This window comes from Mustela putorius, unplaced genomic scaffold (genome assembly GCF_011764305.1).
Source record: "Mustela putorius furo isolate JIRA1106 unplaced genomic scaffold, ASM1176430v1.1 tig00000580_pilon_pilon_pilon, whole genome shotgun sequence".
Taxonomy (NCBI): Eukaryota; Metazoa; Chordata; class Mammalia; order Carnivora; family Mustelidae; genus Mustela; species Mustela putorius.
In genome coordinates, this window is record NW_025421423.1 from 8466229 (window position 1) to 8488026 (window position 21798).

Genomic DNA, 21798 nt, shown 5'->3' on the forward strand with positions numbered 1-21798 from the left:
TTTCCTTTGCTGTGCAGAAGCTTTTTATTTTGACATAGTCCCAATAGTTTGTTTCTGCTTTTGCTTCCCATGCCTTAGATCTATCTAGAAAAATGTTGGTATTGCTGATGTCAGAGAATTTATTGCCTGTGTATTCTTCTAGGATTTTTATGGTTTCAAGTTTCATGTTTAGGTCCTTAATTCCTTTTGAGTTTATTTTTGTGTATGGTATAAGAAAGTGTCCAGTTTCATTCCTTTGCATGGAGCTGTCCAGTTTCCCAACACCAATTGTTGAAGAGACTTTTTCCTATTGTATATTCTTTCTGCTTGGTGAAAGATTCATTGACCGTATAATCATAGGTCTGTTTTGGGGTGCTCTGTTCCATTGACCTATGTGTCTACTTCTGTGCCTATATCATACTGTTTTGGTTACTGCAACTTTATAATGTATCTTGAAATGTAGGATCATGATACCTCCAGCTTTGTTCCTTTTCAAGATTGCTTTGGCTCTTCAGGGTCTTTTGTGGTTCCATGCAAATTTTGGGATTGTTATAGTTCTGTGAAAAATTGTACTGGTATTTTGATAGAGATTGCATTAAATCTATAGATTGCTTTAGGTAGTATGGAGAGTTTAACACTACTTGTTCTTCCAGTCCATGAACTGGGAGTATCTTCCATTGTTGTCTAAGATTTTATTCATCAGTGTTTTATAGTTTTCAGAGTACAAGTTTCTTACCCCCTTGGTTAAGTTTATTTCTAGGTATTTTATTATTTTTCTGCAATTTTAAGTAGGAGTAGTTTCTTAATTTTTCTTTCTGCTGTTTCATCATTGGTGTATAGACCTTTCTGCTGTTTGAGTATTGGTGTATAGAAGGCAACAGATTTCTGTATGTTTATTTTGTATCCTGCACCTACACTGAATTCATTTATCACTTCTAGCAGTTTTTTGGTGCATCTTTTGACTTTTCTATATATGTCATGTCATCTGGAAATTGTGAAAGTTTTACTTCCTCATTACCAATCTGGATGCCTTTTATTTCTTTTTGTTGGCTGATTGCTGTGTCTAGAACTTTAGTATCATGTTGGACACAGCTACAGCTGATGAGAGTGAACATCCTTGTCTTGTTCCTGATCATAGGGGAAAAGCTCTGTTTTTCTCCAGTGAGTATGTTAGCTGTGGGTTATTCATATAGGGCCTTTATTAAGTTAAGTTATATATCCTCTAAACCTAGCTTGTTGAGGGCTTTTATCATGAAAGGTGTACTTTATCAAATGCTTTTTTTCTGTCTATTGAAATGATTGTGTGGTTTTTATCCCTTACTTTGTTAATGTGATATATCACGTTGACTGATTTGTGAATATTTAACCACCTTTGTTTTGCAACCCACGAGTAAGTCACACTTGATTGTGGTGAATGATTTCTTTTAATGTATTGTTGAATTTGGTTTGCTAATATTCTGTTGAGGATTTTTGCATTTATATTCATCAAAGATTCTGCCTGTAGTCTTTTTTTAGAGTCTTTATCTGTTTTGTTTTGTTTTTGTCTTTTAATCAGTATAGTGCTGGGTTCATAGAATAAATTTGGAAGTTCTTCCTTTTCTGTGTTTTTGGAATAGTTAGAGAAGAATAGGTATTAACTGTTTAATGTTTAGTAGAATTTGGCTGTGAAACCATCTGGTCTTGGACTTTGGCTTTTTTGACTTTATATATTATTGATTCAGTTTCATTTCTGGTAGTCAGTTTGTTAAACTGAAACAGGAAGAAATATATTTTTGTTAGGTTATATGTTTCTAGGAATTTCTCCATTCTAGGTTGTGCACTTTGTTGGTATATATTTCTTCATAATACTGTCTTACAGTTGTTTGTATTTCTGTGGTGTTGGTTGTTATTTCTTCTCATTTCTGATTTCATTTATTTGAGTCCTCTTTATTTTCTTATTGAGTCTGGCTAAAGGTTTACCAATTTTGTTGATCTTTTTGAAAAACCAACTCCTAGTTTCTTTTATATTTGTTGTGTTCTTTTAGTTTCTGTTTCATTTGTTTCTACTCTATATTATTTCTTTCTGCTTTTGTTTTGTTTTTTTTCTTTTTCTAGCTCCTTTAGGTATAATGTTAGGATGTTTGAGTTATTTCATGCTTTTTGAAGTGGGCCTGTATGGCTATAAACTTCCCTCTTAGAACAGCTTACTGCACCATTGTGTTTTCATTTTCCCTTTTTTTTTTTTCTTTGTTGACCCATTCATTCTACAGTAGCAATTTTTTTTTTTAAGATTTTATTTATTTGATAGAGACACAGCAAGAGAGGGAACACAACTAGGAGGACTAGGAGAGGGAAAGCAGGCTTCCTGCTGAGCAGGGAGCCTGATGTGGGGCTCGATCCCAGGACCCTCAGGACCATGACCTGAGCTAAAGGCAGATGCTTAATGACTGAGCCACCCAGGTGCCCCAGTAGCATTTTTCTTAACACTAACATATAATGTATTATTTGTTTCAGGGGTATAGGTCTGTGAATTATCAGTCTTATAAAATTCACAGCATTCACCATAGCATATACCCTCCCCAATGTCCATCTTTCATCTGTTTATGCTCTTTACAGACTTTTTTCTTGTGGCTGATTTCAAGTTTCTGAATATTGTGGTTAGAAAAGACATATGGTATGAATTTGTTGAGACTTCTTTTGTGGCCCAATATGTGAACTATTCTTTAAAATGTTCCATGTGCCCTTGAAAAGAATGATGGCCTTGCTGGATAGAATACTCTTGCCTATAGGTTTTTTTTTTCTTTCAGCACTTGAATATAGCATGCCATAGAGGTTTTTGGTGTTATTTTTTCCCCCTCCCTTCTGGCTTGCAAGGTTTGCACTGAAAAGTCAACTGATATTGTAACTGTTTTCCCTTGATTGCTTTTAAAATTCTCTTTATCCGTACTTTTTGCTGTTTTAATTACTATGTGTTTTGGTTTGGACCCCCTTATTTGCTTTTGTTGGGGCTCTCTTTCCCTTCTGGATTGAGATTTGTTTCCTTCCCTAGAATCAGGATGTTTTCAGCTATTCTAATTTTCTGCCCCCTTTTCTTTTTCTTCTTCTGGAATCTCTATAATGGGAAAGTTAATACTATTGCTGAGTTCCCTAAGTCTTTTCTCATTTTTTGTTATTTTTTCTATCACCTGTTCAGCTCGATTGCCTTCCTTCTGTTACTGTCCTCCAGGTTGGGGATCTGTTCTTCTACTTCTAGTCTACTGTTTGTTCCATTTTATGTATTTTTTGTTTCAGTCATTGAGATCTTCATCTCTGATTGGTTCTTTATGTTTTCTGTCTCTTTGTTAAGGGTCTTACTGAAGTTGACTTTTTTCCAAGTCCAGTGAGTATCTTTATGATCGTTACTTCTAAATTTTTTATCAGGCCTGGTACTGCTCTCTGTTTCATTTAGCTCTCTTGCTATGGTTTTTCCTCTTTCCTTTGGGATATCCCTGTGTCTCCTCATTTTGTCTCTTTGTGTCTGTTTCTGTGTGTTAAAGAACATTAGCTGCATCTCCTGCTCTTCAAAGTCATGATCTTCTTGAAGAAGAGATCCTGTAGTGCCCTGCAGTACAGTGTCCCCTGTTCACCAGAGCCTGATGCTTTTGTGATATCTCCTATGTGATGCATGTCCCCTACTATTGTGGCTAAGCTGCTTTTGCCTTCAGTCTAGTCATCTGGAATGTCTCTCTTTGCTGGTCAAGGACAGGGTTTGGACCCTGTATTGTTAGTGGGCCAGTCTGGGGCTGCCTTGGGCTTGAGTTGAATCAGACCAGGTATTTGCCAGAGCTGTGGTAGCACAGAACTATTGTTTTCCCCTGAGAAACTCCTTGGTGGGTGAGGCTTACAGTCAGAACAGAGATCTGACCCCAGCCTCCTGCTGAGGCCACAATGGGACTGGTGTATATAGTTATCTTCCCCTCTCTGCAATGTAGGGAGTTTATTTTAGAGTGGTGCTGGTCCCTGTAGGGGCTGCTTGTACCATGCCTGGCTGGTGGTACTGCTTTGGATGGGCTCTGACTCAGAGTGTATTGGAGGGGGCAGGTCCACAGGAGAAAGTAGAGTGGGGCAGCAGTTTTATCAAGGTTTGTACAGGTCCGTTGTGGGAAGGGACATGTCTGCAGAACTTGGGTGAGATACACTGTTAGCAGGCTAGGTGGAGAGCTGTGCTGGATCCTGCAACTGTCTGTGTGTCTAGGATGGGGACAGAGGATGGAAATAGTCCTGCCAGCTGTTTAGTTCCCAGAGAAGGCTCCCAAGGATCCCTGCCCCTCCAGCACATGCTCTGAAATTGGTAAACAAATCTCCCACCAGAATACTACAGGCAGTTTTTCAAACTGCTGCTTTTATGCTGTGTCTCTGTGGGGCTGTTTGTCATGCTATCTCTTTAAGGATTGGGAGTCTGTCTGCTCTCACCCTCTTGGCTCTCTTAGAGCTGAACCTGCTGAGTTTTAAAGTTCCAGGTTTTAGGCCCTGCAGATCATGAGAATGTGCAAAATTATACCCCGCTGGTTTTCTTTTCTTTTCTTTTCTTTTTTTCTTTTTTTTGCCCCTCTGGTTTTCTAAGGCAAAAATTTTTTGGTTTGTTTTTTAAGATATTATTTATTTATTTGAGAGCAAGAGCATGTGCAAGAGAGAGCACAAAAAGGCAGAGGGAGGAGCAAACTCTCCACCAAGCTGCTAGCTCACTGTGGGGCTCAGTCCCAGGACCCTGGGATCCTGACCTGAGCCAAAAGGAGACACTTAACCGATTGCTCTTCAATGGGGATTTGTCTTCCCCTTGCGGTTTCCTGTGTTTGGAGTGCTTGGTGTGACTACAGCTCATTTCTCTCTCCTATCTGTGTCCTTGGTGGCCCTCCCCCCCCCATTCACAATCCCACAGGTCTGCTTGGCTCGTGACTGTATCTCTGTCCTTCCTATCCTCATTGATGTGGTCTCTTCTCTACATTTAGCTGTGGAGAGTGTTCTGCCAATCTTTGGGCCATTTTCAGGGTTACTTACACTGATGTAGGTGTAATCTAGTTGAATCCATGGGACATGGTGAGGTTAAGATTCTCCTCCTTTCCCATGTCCCAGCTCTTTGAATTTTTGAAAACTCACTATTGACAGTTTCCTGCTTCGGTCACCAAAGTGCCACTTGAAAACTCCCAAAATGTCCTTTGTATATTTATTTCCACATTCATCATTACTCAGTTTATATATTGTTTTTGGAATGGAAATGTGTTATTTGTTGGTTTTAGTGTCTACTTGATCTTTCATGTTAAGTTTGCTTTTTATTTAATGCCAGAAATTTTGTGGTTTGCTTTCTAGGAATGCTTTTTAGAGGTTACTGATAGCTTCTTTAAAACTACAATATTTGCACTTTTAAAACTCTGTTTCAATTTACCTGTGATTTACTATCCAGAAAACAAGGAGGAAGGACTTCTGGAAAAGCGCAGGCAGCTATCTCGTGATATCAGTAGACTGAAAGAAACATATGAAGCTCTCTTAGCCAGATTTCCTAATATTCAATTTGCCTACAGGTAAGAGATTTAAACCTTAATTTTAACATGGTAATAGCCAAGATAACATTCTTATTTAAACTGGAAGACAGTCTGAAAATTTCATTAACATCAAGATTTCTGTATGAAAAGTATTATAAGCTACTTTTCCTTAATTGGTATTTTTTCCCCCAAACACTGAAATGTTAACTAGGATACATTTTCATTTAAGCAGGAAGACAATCTGAAAATTTTGTTAACATTAAGATTTTTGTATGAAAAATATTGTCAGCTGCTTTTCCTTAATTGGTAGTTTTTTTCTTAAATGTTTATTGAAATGTTTCAAGTGTTGGCAGGGGGAATTCTTAAGACCAAAATGAGGGAAATTGAATCTCAGTCCAAAGTTTCTTTAAATAGCTACATTAACATTTTACAGTTTTCAGATTTACATTTCTTTTTTTCATGGAATACTTAGAGTAATATATGTATTAAAGATTATAGCCTCGGGTACCTGGGTGGCTCAGTTGGTTGAGGGTCTGACTCTTGGTTTCAGCTCAGGTCATGATCTTGGGCTTCTGAGATTGAGCCCTGTGTGGGGCTCTGCACTCAGCAGCGAGTCTCCTTCCCCTCTGCTTCTCTCTCTCCCTGATTCTGACCCTGTTACCCTGTTTGTGTTCCCTTTCCTTCTCTCTGAAATAAATCTTTTTTAAAAAATTACATCAGTTATTTTTGTTTCACTGAAAATAATATATACTGAAAGATCTTTTGATTGACTTAAAACAATAGTTGGGTAGTCATCTGAACATTAAATTTTTGTTTTTCTTAAAAGTGTATATGTTTCTCTTTTAATGCATTGTTAGGAAGAGCTCTGGACTAGTAAAATACAACTTTTTCTGTTTTATTTTTTCAGATTAATTTTTGTCAACTGTTCTATTTTAGGGATCCAGAGAAGAACTGGAATAGAAATTGCGTGAAAGGACTTGTAGCTTCTCTGATTAGTGTGAAAGATACTTCTACAACCACAGCTTTAGAATTGGTGGCCGGGGAACGGCTCTACAATGTTGTAGTGGACACAGAGGTAAATTAATTCTAATTAAAGTTTATAATTCCTCCTTAGCTGGAAAAACCATGAACTGCTAGGATTGAGTACTTTCTTGATGTTTTAAGTTATTCCTAAAGTTGCTTATCTTTACAGGTATAGCTCTTCAGTTAATGACTTTTTATTATATTATTGATTATATCATATTTGATTAACTGTATTCCCAAAGAAGTCTCGTGCTAACTCAGGAATCCAGAACATATATTATCAAGTTTTAGACTTTCCATTGTTCAGGATACTAGGCACTAAACAGTTGAGGATTCCTAAAGTTGTACTCTTTACCTCTGATTGTTTTTTGTCATTAATATTTTATTTACTTATTTCAAATGCACAATTTTTTAGGTTACTGGAAAAAAGTTACTAGAAAAGGGGGAATTGAAACGTCGATACACTATAATTCCACTCAATAAAATTTCAGCCAGATGTATTGCTCCAGAAACTCTGAGGGTCGCTCAGAATCTCGTAAGTTGTCTTTATATGATTTATCTACACCTTACTTTTTTTTGTTTTGCTTTGTTTTAGTTAGAGGACATTAACTTGGACATAATCATATGTAGAACTACAAAATTTTGTTACACATTTAAGCTACAAAAAAAATGTTGGCTTTTATGAAAACAGATGGAAGGAGAATAGAAATGGTGCAAAACTAAAACTACCTTTGGTATTTCAAAGTCACAGTGTTAAAATGTCTTTAAACCTTCAGTCAGGTCATATGATTATCATATGCAAGTAGGAAATTTCCAATCTCTGAATTACTCGAATTACAGAGCTTATAAATACCAGATTTCTTTAGTTTTTTTTTTTTTTTTTTTCATGCTAGCCACTGTTAAACTGCCCATAGTGACAACTGTTATGGGAGTTCTGTATCAGTCTTAAAGAGATGCTTCTCTATTAGAGTTTCTGTAGGTTGCCTCTGAACATGAAAAGCAGGGGACCCGGATACCCATTCAGCTGCTGAGGTGGATCTAAAGTGATATAGTTATTAGTAAAAAAATAAAAAATAAAAACAAACCCCAAAGGAATACAAGGCAGTACATTTAATAGGCAATTATAGTTGTGTAACATTGGGTAATAGCATGATGCCAGCCCTAATGTTCAGCAGTATTACCAGTTTGTTATTGAGCAGGCATTCCAAGTGCATCAGTTGAAAGGACAGTTCTGTGAAACCTAGAAATGCATGTATAATTAAACTACAAAGTGGATACTCAGTGTTCTTGCTGATATTGAGAAGTCTTTAATGAATTATTTCGAAATGCGGTTGTATTGACCTGTATACTCTCAGCAGAAGGAAAATGAGTGTGGAGTAATTGAAAGGTGGTGTTTCTGGTTAGTGCTTTGCTTACTTTGAAAAATCACCATTGGGTCTGGAAGGTTTTGGAAATTACTTCAGCTTTTAGACAAGTCCCAGTGTAAGAAGTAAATTGTGGTTTCAAGTAGCAGCAAAAATACTTCTACCCAGGTCCCTTAGCCAAATCTTTTTAATGGCTGCTGCTGTGTCAGAGGGCAATGCTGAACATTTGTTATACAGAGCTGCTTTCATTTTGATTTATCTTGCTGCTACTAAGCTCCTTAAAGTATGTTTAGTTGTTTTAAAAAGATGAGCAGAAGTACACATCAACAAAGGTTGAGAAGAGGCAGTTGGATCAAAATAAAACACTGAGGGATTTAAAATTTTTTTTGCCCTTAAAATTGTTAGTTGTGTTTTTCTGTAACTGACAGGTGGCTGCCATAGCATGTTTAATTTGAGTGAAAAAGTATTCACTACAGAGTAAATAAATTAATACTTGAAATAAAACATTTTATATAATAGTGTTGATCTAGCAATTGCTATATTTTAACTAAGAGAATGTGTCCAAATAGTCATTTTGGATTTAGAAACTTGGTAGTGGCTCTTGCTTGATAGACACTGTCATAATGCCTAGTGCTCTAAACATTTTACTTAGCCATAGAAGTTTCAATGTTTAAACTTGAATTTTTTCCTAAAACTCTTGAGTTTTCCATAGTATTTTAGAAAGTTCAGAAGGAGCTGTAGTGCTAGGTGAGAGGTACTTAAATTTCTAGTTCTGTTTTGTAAAATAATATTTGAAAGGAAAGGGGTAGTATGTACTGTGACATATCTGTTGTTTTCCCACAGGTTGGTCCTAACAATGTTCATGTGGCTCTTTCCCTGGTTGAATACAAGCCAGAACTTCAGAAAGCAATGGAATTTGTCTTTGGAACAACGTTTGTTTGTAATAATATGGATAATGCAAAAAAAGTGGCCTTTGATAAAAGGATAATGACTAGAACTGTAACTCTTGGGGGTGAAATATTTGATCCTCATGGTACATTGAGTGGAGGTAGGTTGCTTTTTTATTTATTTACAAAGAATAAAAATTGGTAATGTTTAATTCATTCTATGTCAGGTGCTATACATATTTGCTTTTTTTTTTTCCTCGTTCCTTCCTTACAACTCTTCCATAAAGGTAGTTTTATTACTTTTCCCGTTCTTTTAGGGAATGAAATTGAAATTAGAAGAAATTTAGTAATTCATTTAATAGCAAATAGTGTTAGAACTAGTATTTTAACTCAGAGTTGGACTTCAGAGCTAATGTTGAACTGCTACTAAATATTCTTTCTACTGTATGTTTATTGAGAACTTAGGATATGCCAGGAACCATACCATTAGTTTATTGAATGGTTCAGTAGTTCTAGGAGATAGGTAAGATTGTAAAAAGGAGAATCAGAAAACACTTCTTAAGCATATCAGTTTACTGGTGATATAAATATCTCTAGTAAACTGATATGCTTAAGAACTGTTTTCTGGAAAGACTTATGGAGTTGACTTTTTATTTATTTTTAGGGTTGGTTGTGGGTTTTTTGGGCTTTACATTTGGGCTTAAATGATGAAAAAAGGTAATAAATAACTAGAAAGATAAACAAGAAACGAGACAAACAGCAACGAAAGGAAAAGCCTAGAAGATAAGATTAATACTCTAATGTACTGCATGTATTAAAAGTAAAAGGGAACTGGAACTTTCTTGTACCATACACTAAAATAAATCTACATGGTTGAAAGACCTAAATGTGAGACAGGACTCCATCAAAATCCTAGAGGAAAACACAGGCAGCAACCTCTTTGACCTTAGCCACAGCAACAACTTCCAAAACACATTTCCAAAGGCAAGGGAAACAAGCAAAAATGAACTATTGGGACTTCATCAAGATAAAAAGCCTTTACACAGCAAAGGAAACAGTCAACAAAACTAAAAGGCAACGTACAGAATGGGAGAAGATATTTGCAAATGTCTTATCAGATAAAGGGCTAGTATCCAAAAACCTATAAAGAATTTATTAAACTCAACACTGAAAAAAACCCAAAAAATCCAGTCAAGAAGCAGGCAGAAGTAATGAACAGACATTTCTCCAAAGACGACATAAAAATGGACAAGAGACAAATGAAAGAAAAAATTCTCTACATCACTTGGATCAGGGCAATAAAATCAAAACTAAATGATATACCACCTCACACTGGTCAGAATGGCTATGCTTAACAACTCAGGAAATAACAGATGTTGGCAAGGATGTGGGAAAAGGGAAACTGTCTTATACTATTGGGAATGCAAACTGGTGCAGCTACTCTGGAAAATAGTATGGAGGTTCCTCAAAAATTTAAAAATAGAGCTATCCTGCGAACCAGCAATTGCACTACTGGGTTATTTACCTCAAAGATACAAACAGAGTGATCTGAAGGAGCACATGCACCCCAACGTTTATAGCTGCAATGTCCACAATAGCCAAACTATGGAAAGACCCCAGATGTCCATCGACAGATGAATGGATAAAGATGCGATATATGTGTATGTACGTGCACGTGCACACACACATGCGACTATTACTCAGCTACCAAAAAGAATGAAATCTTGCCATTTGCGATGACATAGAACTAGAAATTATTATGTAGAGCAAAATAAGCCAGAGAAAGATGAAAATTATAATTTCACTCGTGGAATTTAAGAAACCAATGAACATAAGGGAAGGGAAGGAAAAATAAGGGAACTAGAGGAAGGCAAACCATAAGAGACTTAACCCTAGGAAGAAATGGGGTTTGCTGGAGGGAAAGTGGGGTTGTTGGGATAACTGGGTGATGGGCATTAAGGAGGCACTTGATGGAATGAGCACTGGGTGTTATATGCAACTGGTGAATTACTATAGATTCTACCTCTGAAACTAATAATACAGTATATGTAAGTTAAACTGAATTTAAATAAATAATAAAAAAGTAAAAAGAATCATGTAATATTGATTGTATTTTTCTTTTTTATTTAATTTTATTTATAGTAAATTTTAATTCCAGTATAGTTAAAATACAATGATATATTAATTTCAGATGTACAATTTTTTGATTCAACAATTTCATGCAATACCTGGTGCTCATCCTGACAACTACTCTCCTTAATCCCTGTAATGCATTTCACCGGTCGCCTTACCAACCCTCTATCTGGTAACATCAGTTTGTTCGCTATAGTTTAGAGCCTTTCTCAGCTTATCTCTCTCTCTCTCCTTTGTTTCTTAAATTCCACATATGAGCGAAAGCATATGGTATTTCTCTTACTGACTTATGTCACTTAGCTTTATATTTCCTAGTTCTCTCCATGTCTTTGCAAATGGCAAGATTTCCTTCTTTCTTATAGCTGAATAATATTCCATTGTGTGTGTATGTGTGTATATGTATGCACACATACATACACCAGCTCTTCTTTAGCCATTCTTCAGTTAATGGAGAAGTGGGCTGGTTCCATAATTTGGATATTGTAAATAATGCTGCAGTAGACATAAGGGTGCCTGTATCCCTTTGAATTAGTGTTTTTGTATTTTTTGTGTAAATATCCAATGGTGTAATTGATAGATCATAGGGTGGTTCCATTTCTAACCTTTTGAGGAACCTCCATACTGTTTTCCACAGGGGTTGCACTGGTCTGCATTCCCACCAACAGTGCAAAAAGATTCCTGTTTCTTTACATCCTCTGCCACACTTGTCTCTTACGTTTTTCATTTTAGTCATTCTGACAGATATGAGGTGATACCTCGTAGTTTTGATTTGCCTTTCCTTGTGGAGTATGTTGCGCATCTTTTCGTTTGTCTATTGGTCATCTGTATTTCTTATTTGGAAAATGTCTCTTCATGTCTTCTGCTCATTTTTAATTGGATTTTTTGGGTTTGGGATGTTGAGTTTTATTAGTTTTTTATATATTTTGGATACTAATCCTTTATCAGATATGTCAGGTGCAAATATTTTCTCCCATTCTGTAGGCTTTTAGTGTTGTTCATTGTTTATTTGCTGTGTGGAAGCTTTTTATTTTCATTTAGTCCCAAATGTTTATTTTTGCTTCTATTTCCCTTGCCTTGAGAGATGTGTCTAGAAAAATGTTGCTATGACCTGTATCAGTGACATTACTATCTGTACTGTCTTCCAGGAATTTTATGGTTTAAGGTCTTACAGTTCCGTCTTTATAACCTTTACTCTTAGAACTGCTTTTGCTCTATACTAAAAGTTTTGGACTCTTGTGTTTTCATTTTCATTTGCTTCTATGTATCTTTGGATTTCTTTGATTTTTTTCTGGCTGACCCATTCATTATTTAGTAGCATGTTTTTAATCCTCCATTTATTTGTCCTCTTTGTGGATTTTTTTTCTTGTGCTTGATTTCTAGTTTCATAGTGTTGTGGTCCAAAAAGATGCATGGTAAAACTTCAGTCTTTTTGAATTTGTTGAGACTTCTTTTGTGGCGTAATATGTAATCTGTTCTAGAGAATTTTCCCTGTGTACCTGAATAGAATGTGTATTCTGCTACTTTGGATGAAATGTTCTGAATATATTTGTTAAATCCATTTGTTCCGGTGTATCTTTCAAAGCCACTGTTTCCTTGTAGATTTTCTGACCAATCTTTCCTCTGATGTAAGTGGGTATTAAAGTCCCCTACTATTATTGTATGACTGTTGATTAGTTCATTTATGCTATTAACTGTTTAATATATTTGGGTACTCCCATGTTGAGTGTGTAAATATTTACAGTTGTTCAGTCCTTTTGTTGGATAGTCCCCTTTATTATTATATAGTGTCTTTGTCTCTTACTATAGTCTTTGTTCTAAAATCTGTTTTGTCTGATATATATTGTCTATTCCAGCTTTCTTTTGACATCCATTTGTATGATAAATGTTTCTTCATCCTCTCACTTTCAACTTCAGGTGACTTTAGGTCTGAAATGTCTCTCATAGGCGGCATACAGATGGGTCTTTATTTTATTTTTTTTCTTTTTAATGCATTCTGTCACCCTCTTTCTTTTGATTGGGGTGTTTAGTCCACTGGCATTCAGAATAATTATTGATAGGTATGTGTTTATTGCCATTTTACTTGTTTCTGAAGTTTTTCTCGTCCTTGCTCCTCTTTCTTTCATGTATGCTGGTTTTCTGTAATGATACTATTTGCATTCCTTTTTCTTCCTTTTATTTCTTTTAGTGGTTTTAAATTTTTGGCTATCTTTAGGTTTGCGTATAATATCTTTTGCATGTAGCAGTCTATATTAGGAAACAATTTGCTTAAGTTTGAGCCCAGTTTTACTGTTCTCCTCCCCACATTTAGGTATTTGGATATTTTACATCCTTGTGTTTTGGGAGTTCTTTTTTTTTTTTTTTTAAAGAAATATTTTTATTACTTCTGTGTTCCCCACTTTCTTGCTGTCACTTTGGTCTTTCCTTGCTAGTCAGTCTCTTGCAGGTCTGGTGTAGTGGCCATGAACTGCTTTAATTTTTGTTTTTCTGTTTCTTTCTCCTTTTATTCTGAATGATAGCCTCGCTGGGTAGAATATTCTTGGCAGCATCTTTTTCTCATTCACTTTCAGTATTTCATGCCACTCCCTTCTGGCCTTCAAAGATTTTGCTGAAAAATCTGCTGATAGCCTTATGTGGTTTCCCTGATAGGTTACTGTCTTCTTTTGTCTTGATCCTTTTAAAATTTAGACATTTTAATTACAATATGTCTTCATGTGGATCTGCTTTTGTGGATTTTTTGGGGGGGTTCTTCGTCTCCTGGGTCTGGTTATCTGTTTCGTTCCCCAGATTAGGAAAGTTTTTAGGTATTATTTCTTCAAACTTTCTATTCCCTTTTCTCTCTCTTATTCTTCTGGGACCCCTACAATATGAATGTTACTACACTTGATGGAAGTCATTGAGTTCCCTAAATCTATTTTCTTTTTGCATAGTTCTTTTTTCTCTTTTAAGGTTGATTATTTTCTGTCTCTCTTCTGGGTCATTAATTTGCTTTTCTGCTTCTTCCAGCCTATTGTCTGTTGCATCACGGGTGTTTGTAAATTCATTTATTGCACTTTTCATCTCTGATTGGTTCTTTTTCTTTATTTCTGTGTTAAGGGTCTCATTGATGTCTTCCACTTTTTTTTTTTCAAGTGCAGTACATTTATGATCATTACTTTAAATTCTCTTTCAGGGCACCTGGGTGGCTCAGCTGGTTAAACATCTGTCTACAGCTCAGGTCATGATCCCAGGATCCTGGGATCAAGCCCTGCATTGGGCTCAGTGGGGAGTCTGCTTCTCCCTATGCCCCTCCCCTCTATTTGTGTACTCACGTGCTTGCTCTTTTTCTCAAAAATAAATAAAATCTTTAAAATTAAATAAATTCTCTTTCACTCATGTTACTTGCATTTATTTTGCTTGGATCTGTGGCTATGGCCTAGTTTGTTCTTTAGGACAGATTTCTCTGTCTTCTCATTTTGTTGATGTTTGTTCCTGTTTCTCTGTGTTAGGAAAGTTCTCTCCTATTCTTGCTGGTAATGGCTCGAAGGAGAGGAAGTCCCTATAGTGCCCAGCAGTATAGTGTCCCCTATTTTCCAGGACCCAGTGTTTCTGGGAGTGTCTGCATTGTGTCCCGGCCTCTTTATCCTTCAAGTCTGTTGTCTGCAGAGGTTCTCTTTGCCTATTTTGGGCAGTATTTAGTCCCTGGCCTGAATGTGGAGCATTTTTAACTAGGTGTGCTCTGGTCTTTTTGTGAAACGAGACCTGTTGCCAGTAGAACTGAGGCCCTGTAAATTCCCACGTCGGGAGACACGGTGTTGCCAGAGCTTTGGACCGTTCTTCTGGGGCTGGGAACCTTCTATTCTGGGCCTGAGGCAAGAATGGTTGGGAAGGTGGAATCCACCTGAGCATGGGAGTTGGAGTTTTGGTGTAAGAATGTTAGGTAGCAAGTGTCTGCTCGGTTGGTTCCCACAAGTGTCCCTGTGTTTATACTGAGAGGTGGGAGAGGGAAATGATGCCTGCTCATTCCTTTGTTCTAGGAGGGGGTCTATCTGTGAATGCTGTATTTCTGGGACATGCTTCTAGATGAGGTCATAACCTCCCCACCATGTCCCTTGGTGCTCCTCAGAAAGCTATTACCATGCTGTTTGTTGGTGGGCTGTTTTCCACACTCTGTCCAAAAAACAATACCCTTGGGGTTCTCCCAGAGCCAAGCATGCTGACCTTTAAAACTGTAGGTTTAAAGCTCTGCTGGTTGCCATAACTCATGAAATTTGGATCCTCTCACTTGTGAAGCCAGTTGTTATGGGGATTTGTCTTCCCTGTGTGGCCTCCCCTCTGTGCTAGTCCAGTTCTGACCACAGCTCCTTACTCCACCACGGCTGCTGTTTCTCTCCCAAATCACACCTCCATACTTCCTACCTTCTTTGGTGTGGTCTCTTTTCTCCCAGTCTTCAGGTCAATTTCTGGGGTATTTTGGATGATTTCATAGTTATCTAGTTGTATTCATTGTATGAGGTCAGCCTGGGATCCTTCTATTCTGCTTCCATCTTCCATTCCAGTCTTGGAGGTAGGTTTTATATCATTGTTTTCTCAAAACTTTGGTAAATAGGATGGGACTTTTTTTTTTTTTATTATTAAAAATTGAAATTGTGGGTTCAGAATGACTTGATCCAGAGTTTTATTTCTAATTTAAGAATTGGGTTTTCTTTTGAATACCTACCGTGTCACAGCTATTTAATTAAATATGGAGAAATTAGGGGCGCCTGGCTGGCTCAGTTGGTTAAGTGACTGCTTTCGGCTCAGGTCCTGGTCCTGGCGTCCCAGAATCTAGTCCTGCATTGGGTTCCCAGCTATGCAGGGAGTCTGCTTCTCCCTCTGACCTTCTCCCCTCTCATACTCTCTCTCACTCTCTCAAATAAATAAGTAAAATCTTTTAAAATAAATACGGAGAAATTCTAAAATGTCTCAGCCCTCAAGGAGCTCATACTGTAATAAATCAGTCCTGTTGTCCTGTTGCTTTTTTAAAATTTTTCTCAAGTCTCTAAGTCTAGGTTTTTTTGTTTTTTCTTTTTTTTCCCCTCTTGCATTTTGTCGTATTAGGATATTCTAGCTGCTGGAAATTTTTTTTTAATTCAATACATTTTTACCCTTGTTCAGGAAATGTTAAGTTCTAATTTGGGTATATGCCACTACATCTGTGAAAAGTAAATAAAATTAAATATGTCCTTGAGAATAAGATAATGATCATTTTATTCTTATTCTAACATTTACCACATTGAGTTTCCAGATCTATGTTGAGTGATTAAGTAACTAACCCTAAATAGTACTTCCTATGTAACAGGCAACATTGTGAGACTGTGCCATCCAGTACAGTAACCATATGTGGCTCTTACACTTAATTATGATAATTAAAGTTAAATGAAAATAATTTCCTTGATTGTCCTAGTCACATTTCAAGGAATCTGTGACCACAGATAGTTAATGGGTAACTGGGCAATGCAGATACACAACATTTCTATTACTTTATGAAGACGTATTCTCAGAGCTTTAAATAATGAACTCCTTTCATTCTTATAGCAGCTACGTGGTAGGTATATTACTATCATCTGCAGTATACAGTTGTGGAAACTAATGACAGAGTGGTTAAATAACTTGTCGGTAACTGGCAAAGCCCAGGATTTGAATTCAGGTTATCTGTTTTCACTGTTTATGCTTTTAACCAAATCAAGAGACTGTATAATGCCTATGACTTAATTTCTTTATAGGCCAAGGAAACAATAGCTGTGAAATGAATTCCAGTATATACAATAAAGGATTAGTATCTATAATTGGAGGATAAAGAGAGATAATGTATTTTTAAATATGTAAAATATAAGAAACATTTTAGATTTCATCGATTTGGATGTTCTTGAAGTTCCTACTTTAGGGATGGCAAAAATATCCCTGTATTGTATTACCAAAGTACTCATATAGCATTGCTAATTGACCTTTGCATTCTCCCATCAAACCTAGAGTTTTCTTGCCAACATAACTCAACCTATTATTGTCAGACAATTATAGTTGCTTGTAAAGTGAAACCAATTTCCTCTGCTTCCTCTGCTATATCAAAGTTTAGACCAGGTTAGAATGTGGTAAAAAAAAAATACCCCTCAAATCTCAGTCACTTATAATGAGTACCATAATTATGCTACTTTACCTGTAGGTCATTTATTTCTTTGTTCATTGTTATTCTCTTTTTGGAACCCAGGCTGAGGGAAAAATAGTCCCTACTTTGAACGTGCTTTTCTCAGGGGAGAGGGAAAACAAATGGTGAATTATGTGCTGTCTTTTAAAGCTTACTTTTAAAAGAGGCACATTTTCCATTTCATTGGTCAGAGCAAACCACATGGCTTTGCCAATATTAGAGAGGAAAATGGCCCTGAGAGAAATGGGCCCAGTAGGAAGGGGCAGTGATTATTTTGAATAAACAATCTATCACATCTGCTTACAAGTATTTTCTTATCAAGTACGTATGTCCTAAGAGTCTAATGATAAAATCCTGTATCAGCTCTGCTTAGAAGTATCTTCCTATCAATTATGTATGCCCTGAGATTCTAATGATAAAATGAGTTCTGTATCTTTACTATAAAAGGTTGGCTATTGAATCTTTTCAAGTATAATTCTTAGAAAGTTTTTGTCTACTAAATATGCAGTAACTTAATGTCTAAGGCCTGTTACAATTTATTTCTATCAGGTGCTCGATCCCAGGCAGCTTCTATTTTAACCAAGTTTCAAGAACTCAAAGATGTTCAAGATGAACTGAGAATGAAGGAGAATAAGCTACAGACTCTAGATGAGGAATTAGCAGGTCTTAAAAATACAGCTGAAAAGTAAGACTTTTGTCAGATTAAGTTATATTTCTGTGTTTTTTTGGTCAAAGACTCCCATGGTAGAAAATGAAAGAATTTTACCTAAAGAAATACAACTTCTGCCTTTTTTCATAATATCCTTGCTTTTCTTTGAATAAATTATGAGTTGATAACTTGATATCAGTTTTTTACTTTTTCTGATAAAAAATAATGTCTTTTTTTAAGGAAATAGGGAAAGCTAATTAAACAAAAGGAAGAAAAAAACCCAGCCAAATATTTTTCTTTCCCTGTTGAGATATACTGTTAACATTTTACTGGGATTGGTGGGAAAATCCATAGATACTCTGGAGTATCTGATACCAGAGGATACTGGAGTCCTTGGTTTAAATTATGAACAGTATAGCATCATTTCGGATGCCAACATTAAATTTAGCAGCTTGTGGCTGTCCTGTAGATAATAAAGATCACTGGGTTGCCTACTGAGGAAGTAAATAAGTTCATGTCAGAAAGACACTGTTAAAATTAAAGTATTTTCTTACAGTATTTCTTCTGTATGGGTGTGGATATGGGTATACATGTGTGCTTCTCAACATTACTTCCGTTTGTGTATGATATGGGTAGATACATATTTTTGTTTTTTTGCAGTTGGGATCATGCTATTTAATGTAACTTTTTTTTGGTCAGTTAATGTTTTTTACTACTGAGTGAGTGCCTCCTGTTTGCCAAGTACTGTTCTAGGAGTGGGAATGTAGCAGTAAACGAAATAGAAAAATCTCTTCCTTCTTGTTTTCATATATATAGCTGGCAAAACAATAAAAAGAGTTAAATTGGTAAAACATTAGTTAATGCTAACTCCAAAGAGAGGAAAAATGCCACAAACTTTAAAAGTACATTATTTGAGTGTTTCTAAGTTTTTCTGGTCTCTCTGAAGATGACAAATGGGAGCAGTTAAAACCAAAGATTTTATTCAGAATTCACAATACTGAATAAAAGTCAAAGTATATATGCTAACAAACTAGATATATATATATATATACACACATACACACACACACACACATACATTTTAAGCATTCATCTTCTGAATTACCAAAGCTTGGAATAGTGCCAAAACTTTTTTGGACTACTATACATATGGAAGAGATGGTCATAATCATTCTAAGATAGAAATTTTATCAAAAGCCTACTTTCAAACATATACATGTAAAGTCTGCTTTTACCTTCATTAACATAAATTACCAAGCAGTGAATGAACTTCTCTGTGGAAAAAGATGGGAAGAAGATTGCTGAGATCTGTGGAGGCTTTGGCAAGGTGGGGAGTTTGTATTTGGCTTGGGACTGTTAAATGATCCAATACTGGTGGATAAAGTTATTTTGCAGAATTGTCTTTTGGACTGATTGTGGCATTGAGGTCAAGGAAAGGAAATAGATTCTTAAAAATAATGAGAGTGGGAGGCGCCTGGGTGCCTGAGTCAGTTAAGCATGTGACTTGATTTCAGCTCAGGTCTTGATCTGAAGATTGTGAGTTCAAGCCCTACGTTAGGCTCCATGCTCTAAAATATGAAAGTGGAGAGGTCTTAAAGCCATTCTTTCATGGACCATATTAGGAAAATAGCTTCTAACTTCTTTCAAATTTCTGCACTCCACATTTTTAAAATGAATTGAGAAATGGCTTGAAAATTGTGGCTTTAATTGCTGTCAAGCATTCTCAGGCAAGAACACTCTAGGGAGTATTTATGTTTTATAAGTTGCTTCCTTCCTTTTTCCTCAGACCTCATGAATTTCTAGTGCCAAACTTCTTTGTGAATTTATTACAGCTTGAAATTTCACTGCAGCTGAATTAGCTAAATACCTTCCAAACAAAGAATTTTCAGCAGCTAGAAATGGGCTAGAATTTTAGGATTTGCAAGAAGAGCGCACTGTAATGTTTAAGTTAAGTACTGCACCTTTTCGACTATCGGTCTCATTACAAAATTTAGGGGAACTATGTGTAATATTTGAAAATGAGAATTGATAACCAGATTTTGAAATTTTGTATGGTGGTTACATTTTAATGTGTTTTTTTGGTGGGGAGTTATGGTGGAGTTTTTCTTGGTAAGGATCAGTAGGAGAGACCATTTTTAAGGTAACCCATTTATTCCAAGGTTATTTTTAGTATTTTCTAAAATTAAGAGTATTTCTGTATACAGAAATATATAGTTATTATCAGTATTGGTCATTCAGAGTGCTTTACCTTCAGTGACCAAATCAGACTTGAATTTCATGCCTCAAAAACATGAGTCATCAAAGCTATTCTTGTAACCAGTTGCATCTTACATTGTTTATATTGTGAGCTTATTTTAGGTAGGAGTCTGTCGTTTATTTTTTTATTTTTATTTTTTTAAAGATTTTTTTAATTTATTATTTTTATTTATTATTTTTAAAGATTTTATTTATTTATTTGACAGACAGATTACAAGTAGGCAGAGAGGCAGACAGGGGGCGTGGAGCAGGCTCCTCACTGAGCAGAGAGCCCGATGCGGGGTTCGATCCCAGGACCCTGAGATCATGACCTGAGCTGAAGGCAAAGGCTTAACTCTCTGAGCCACCCAGGCGCCCCAGGAGCCTGTAGTTTAAATGCATATCTCAAATATCAGAAAAGTGATAATTTATTGTAAATTTCTCTGTTTCTAAGGTATCGCCAACTAAAACAGCAGTGGGAGCTGAAAACTGAGGAGGCAGATTTATTACAAACCAAGCTCCAGCAAAGCTCGTATCATCAGCAACAAGAAGAATTAGATGCTCTTAAAAAAATCATTGGTAAGATAAAAACATTCTTTGCTTAACCTTACTTTAGATAGTTTAGATCTCCTCTTTATTATATATTTATTTGAATTAATCACTCTAAATATTTTTATTATTAGATATTATTATTATATTGCCAAATTCTGCCCATTTGCAGCAGTATACATTTCTACCAGTGGCATTGAAAGTTCTCATTTCTCTAAATCCTTTCTTTTCTCAAAAGACTAAAATATCTCCAATCTGATTGTTCTGAAGAGATAGTTCATTAGTATTTTAACTTGCAGATCCTTGATTTGCTGGTAAAGCTTGGGATCTATGTATGTTCCTTGGACCTTGGACATTTTGGTTTCTACTTCTCTGAATTTTCTCTTTCATTTCCCCATTCTTCTTTGAGTTGTTTATGGTTTGTTTGTATTTATGCTTGTACTTAAGAGTTCTGATTTCTTGTAGATTATCTGCATTACGAAAATCTTTTGGTTTATGTGCTTGTCTTTTAACTTTATTTATAGTATTTTTGTTAAATGGAAATTTTAAATGTTTGACGTAATTCACTTTATAGCCGTCTCTACCTCTAATTTTAAGAACTTGTGTTATACTTAATTAGAACTTAATTGTATATGGTAGTTTTAGTTTTTCTCATTCTTTAGGTCAATATTCCCACTAATCGATTTCTTCCCTTTTTATAAAAGTAAAAATTAGCTCATCCTCCCCCCCCCCCCAGCCTCTACCAACCTTTCATCTGTTCTCTGTATGTATAGGCTTTTAAAAAATTGGTTAAGATTCCATATATAAGTGATATTGTATTTCTCTTTTTTTCACTTAGCATAATGCCTTCAAGGTCCATCCATATTGTTGCAAATGGCAAGGTTTTCTTTTTTATGGCTGAGTAATATTCCATTGTATATTACACGCATACATTATCTTGATCTGTTCATCCATGGGTGGATGCTTCAGTTGTTTCCATATCTTGGCTGTTACAAATAATGCTGCAGTGACCACCAGGGTCCATATATATATATTTTTTTGAGTTAGTGTTTTGTTTTCTTCAAATACCCAGAAGTGGAACTTTTATTTAGATCATACCTATTTTTTAATTATTTGAGGAACCTCCATACTATTTTCTGTTGTTGCCGCGCCAGTTTGCATTCCCACTAGCAGTGTGTGTGTTCCTTTTTCTCCATGTCCTCTCCAACGCTTGTTATTTCTTGTGTTTGTTTTTTTTTTAAGATTTTATTTATTTATTTGACAGAGAGAGAGATCACAAGTAGGCAGAGAGGCAGGCAGAGAGGGGGAGCAGAGCAGAGAG

The 21798-nt window shown here is 36.0% G+C and overlaps 1 protein-coding gene across 7 annotated transcripts in view; it reads left to right on the plus strand.

Annotated features, from left to right (window-relative positions):
- The window catches only part of SMC2 (structural maintenance of chromosomes 2), a 60943-nt gene that overhangs the window by 16564 nt on the left and 22581 nt on the right, over positions 1-21798 (plus strand). For all 7 annotated transcript variants that reach the window (XM_013053826.2, XM_045081642.1, XM_013053824.2 and 4 more), the window contains 6 exons: positions 5399-5516; positions 6414-6552; positions 6916-7035; positions 8708-8912; positions 17594-17729; positions 20383-20507. In XM_013053826.2, the coding sequence (XP_012909280.1) occupies positions 5399-5516; positions 6414-6552; positions 6916-7035; positions 8708-8912; positions 17594-17729; positions 20383-20507 (843 nt within the window). The remainder of the gene's footprint in view (positions 1-5398; positions 5517-6413; positions 6553-6915; positions 7036-8707; positions 8913-17593; positions 17730-20382; positions 20508-21798) is intronic.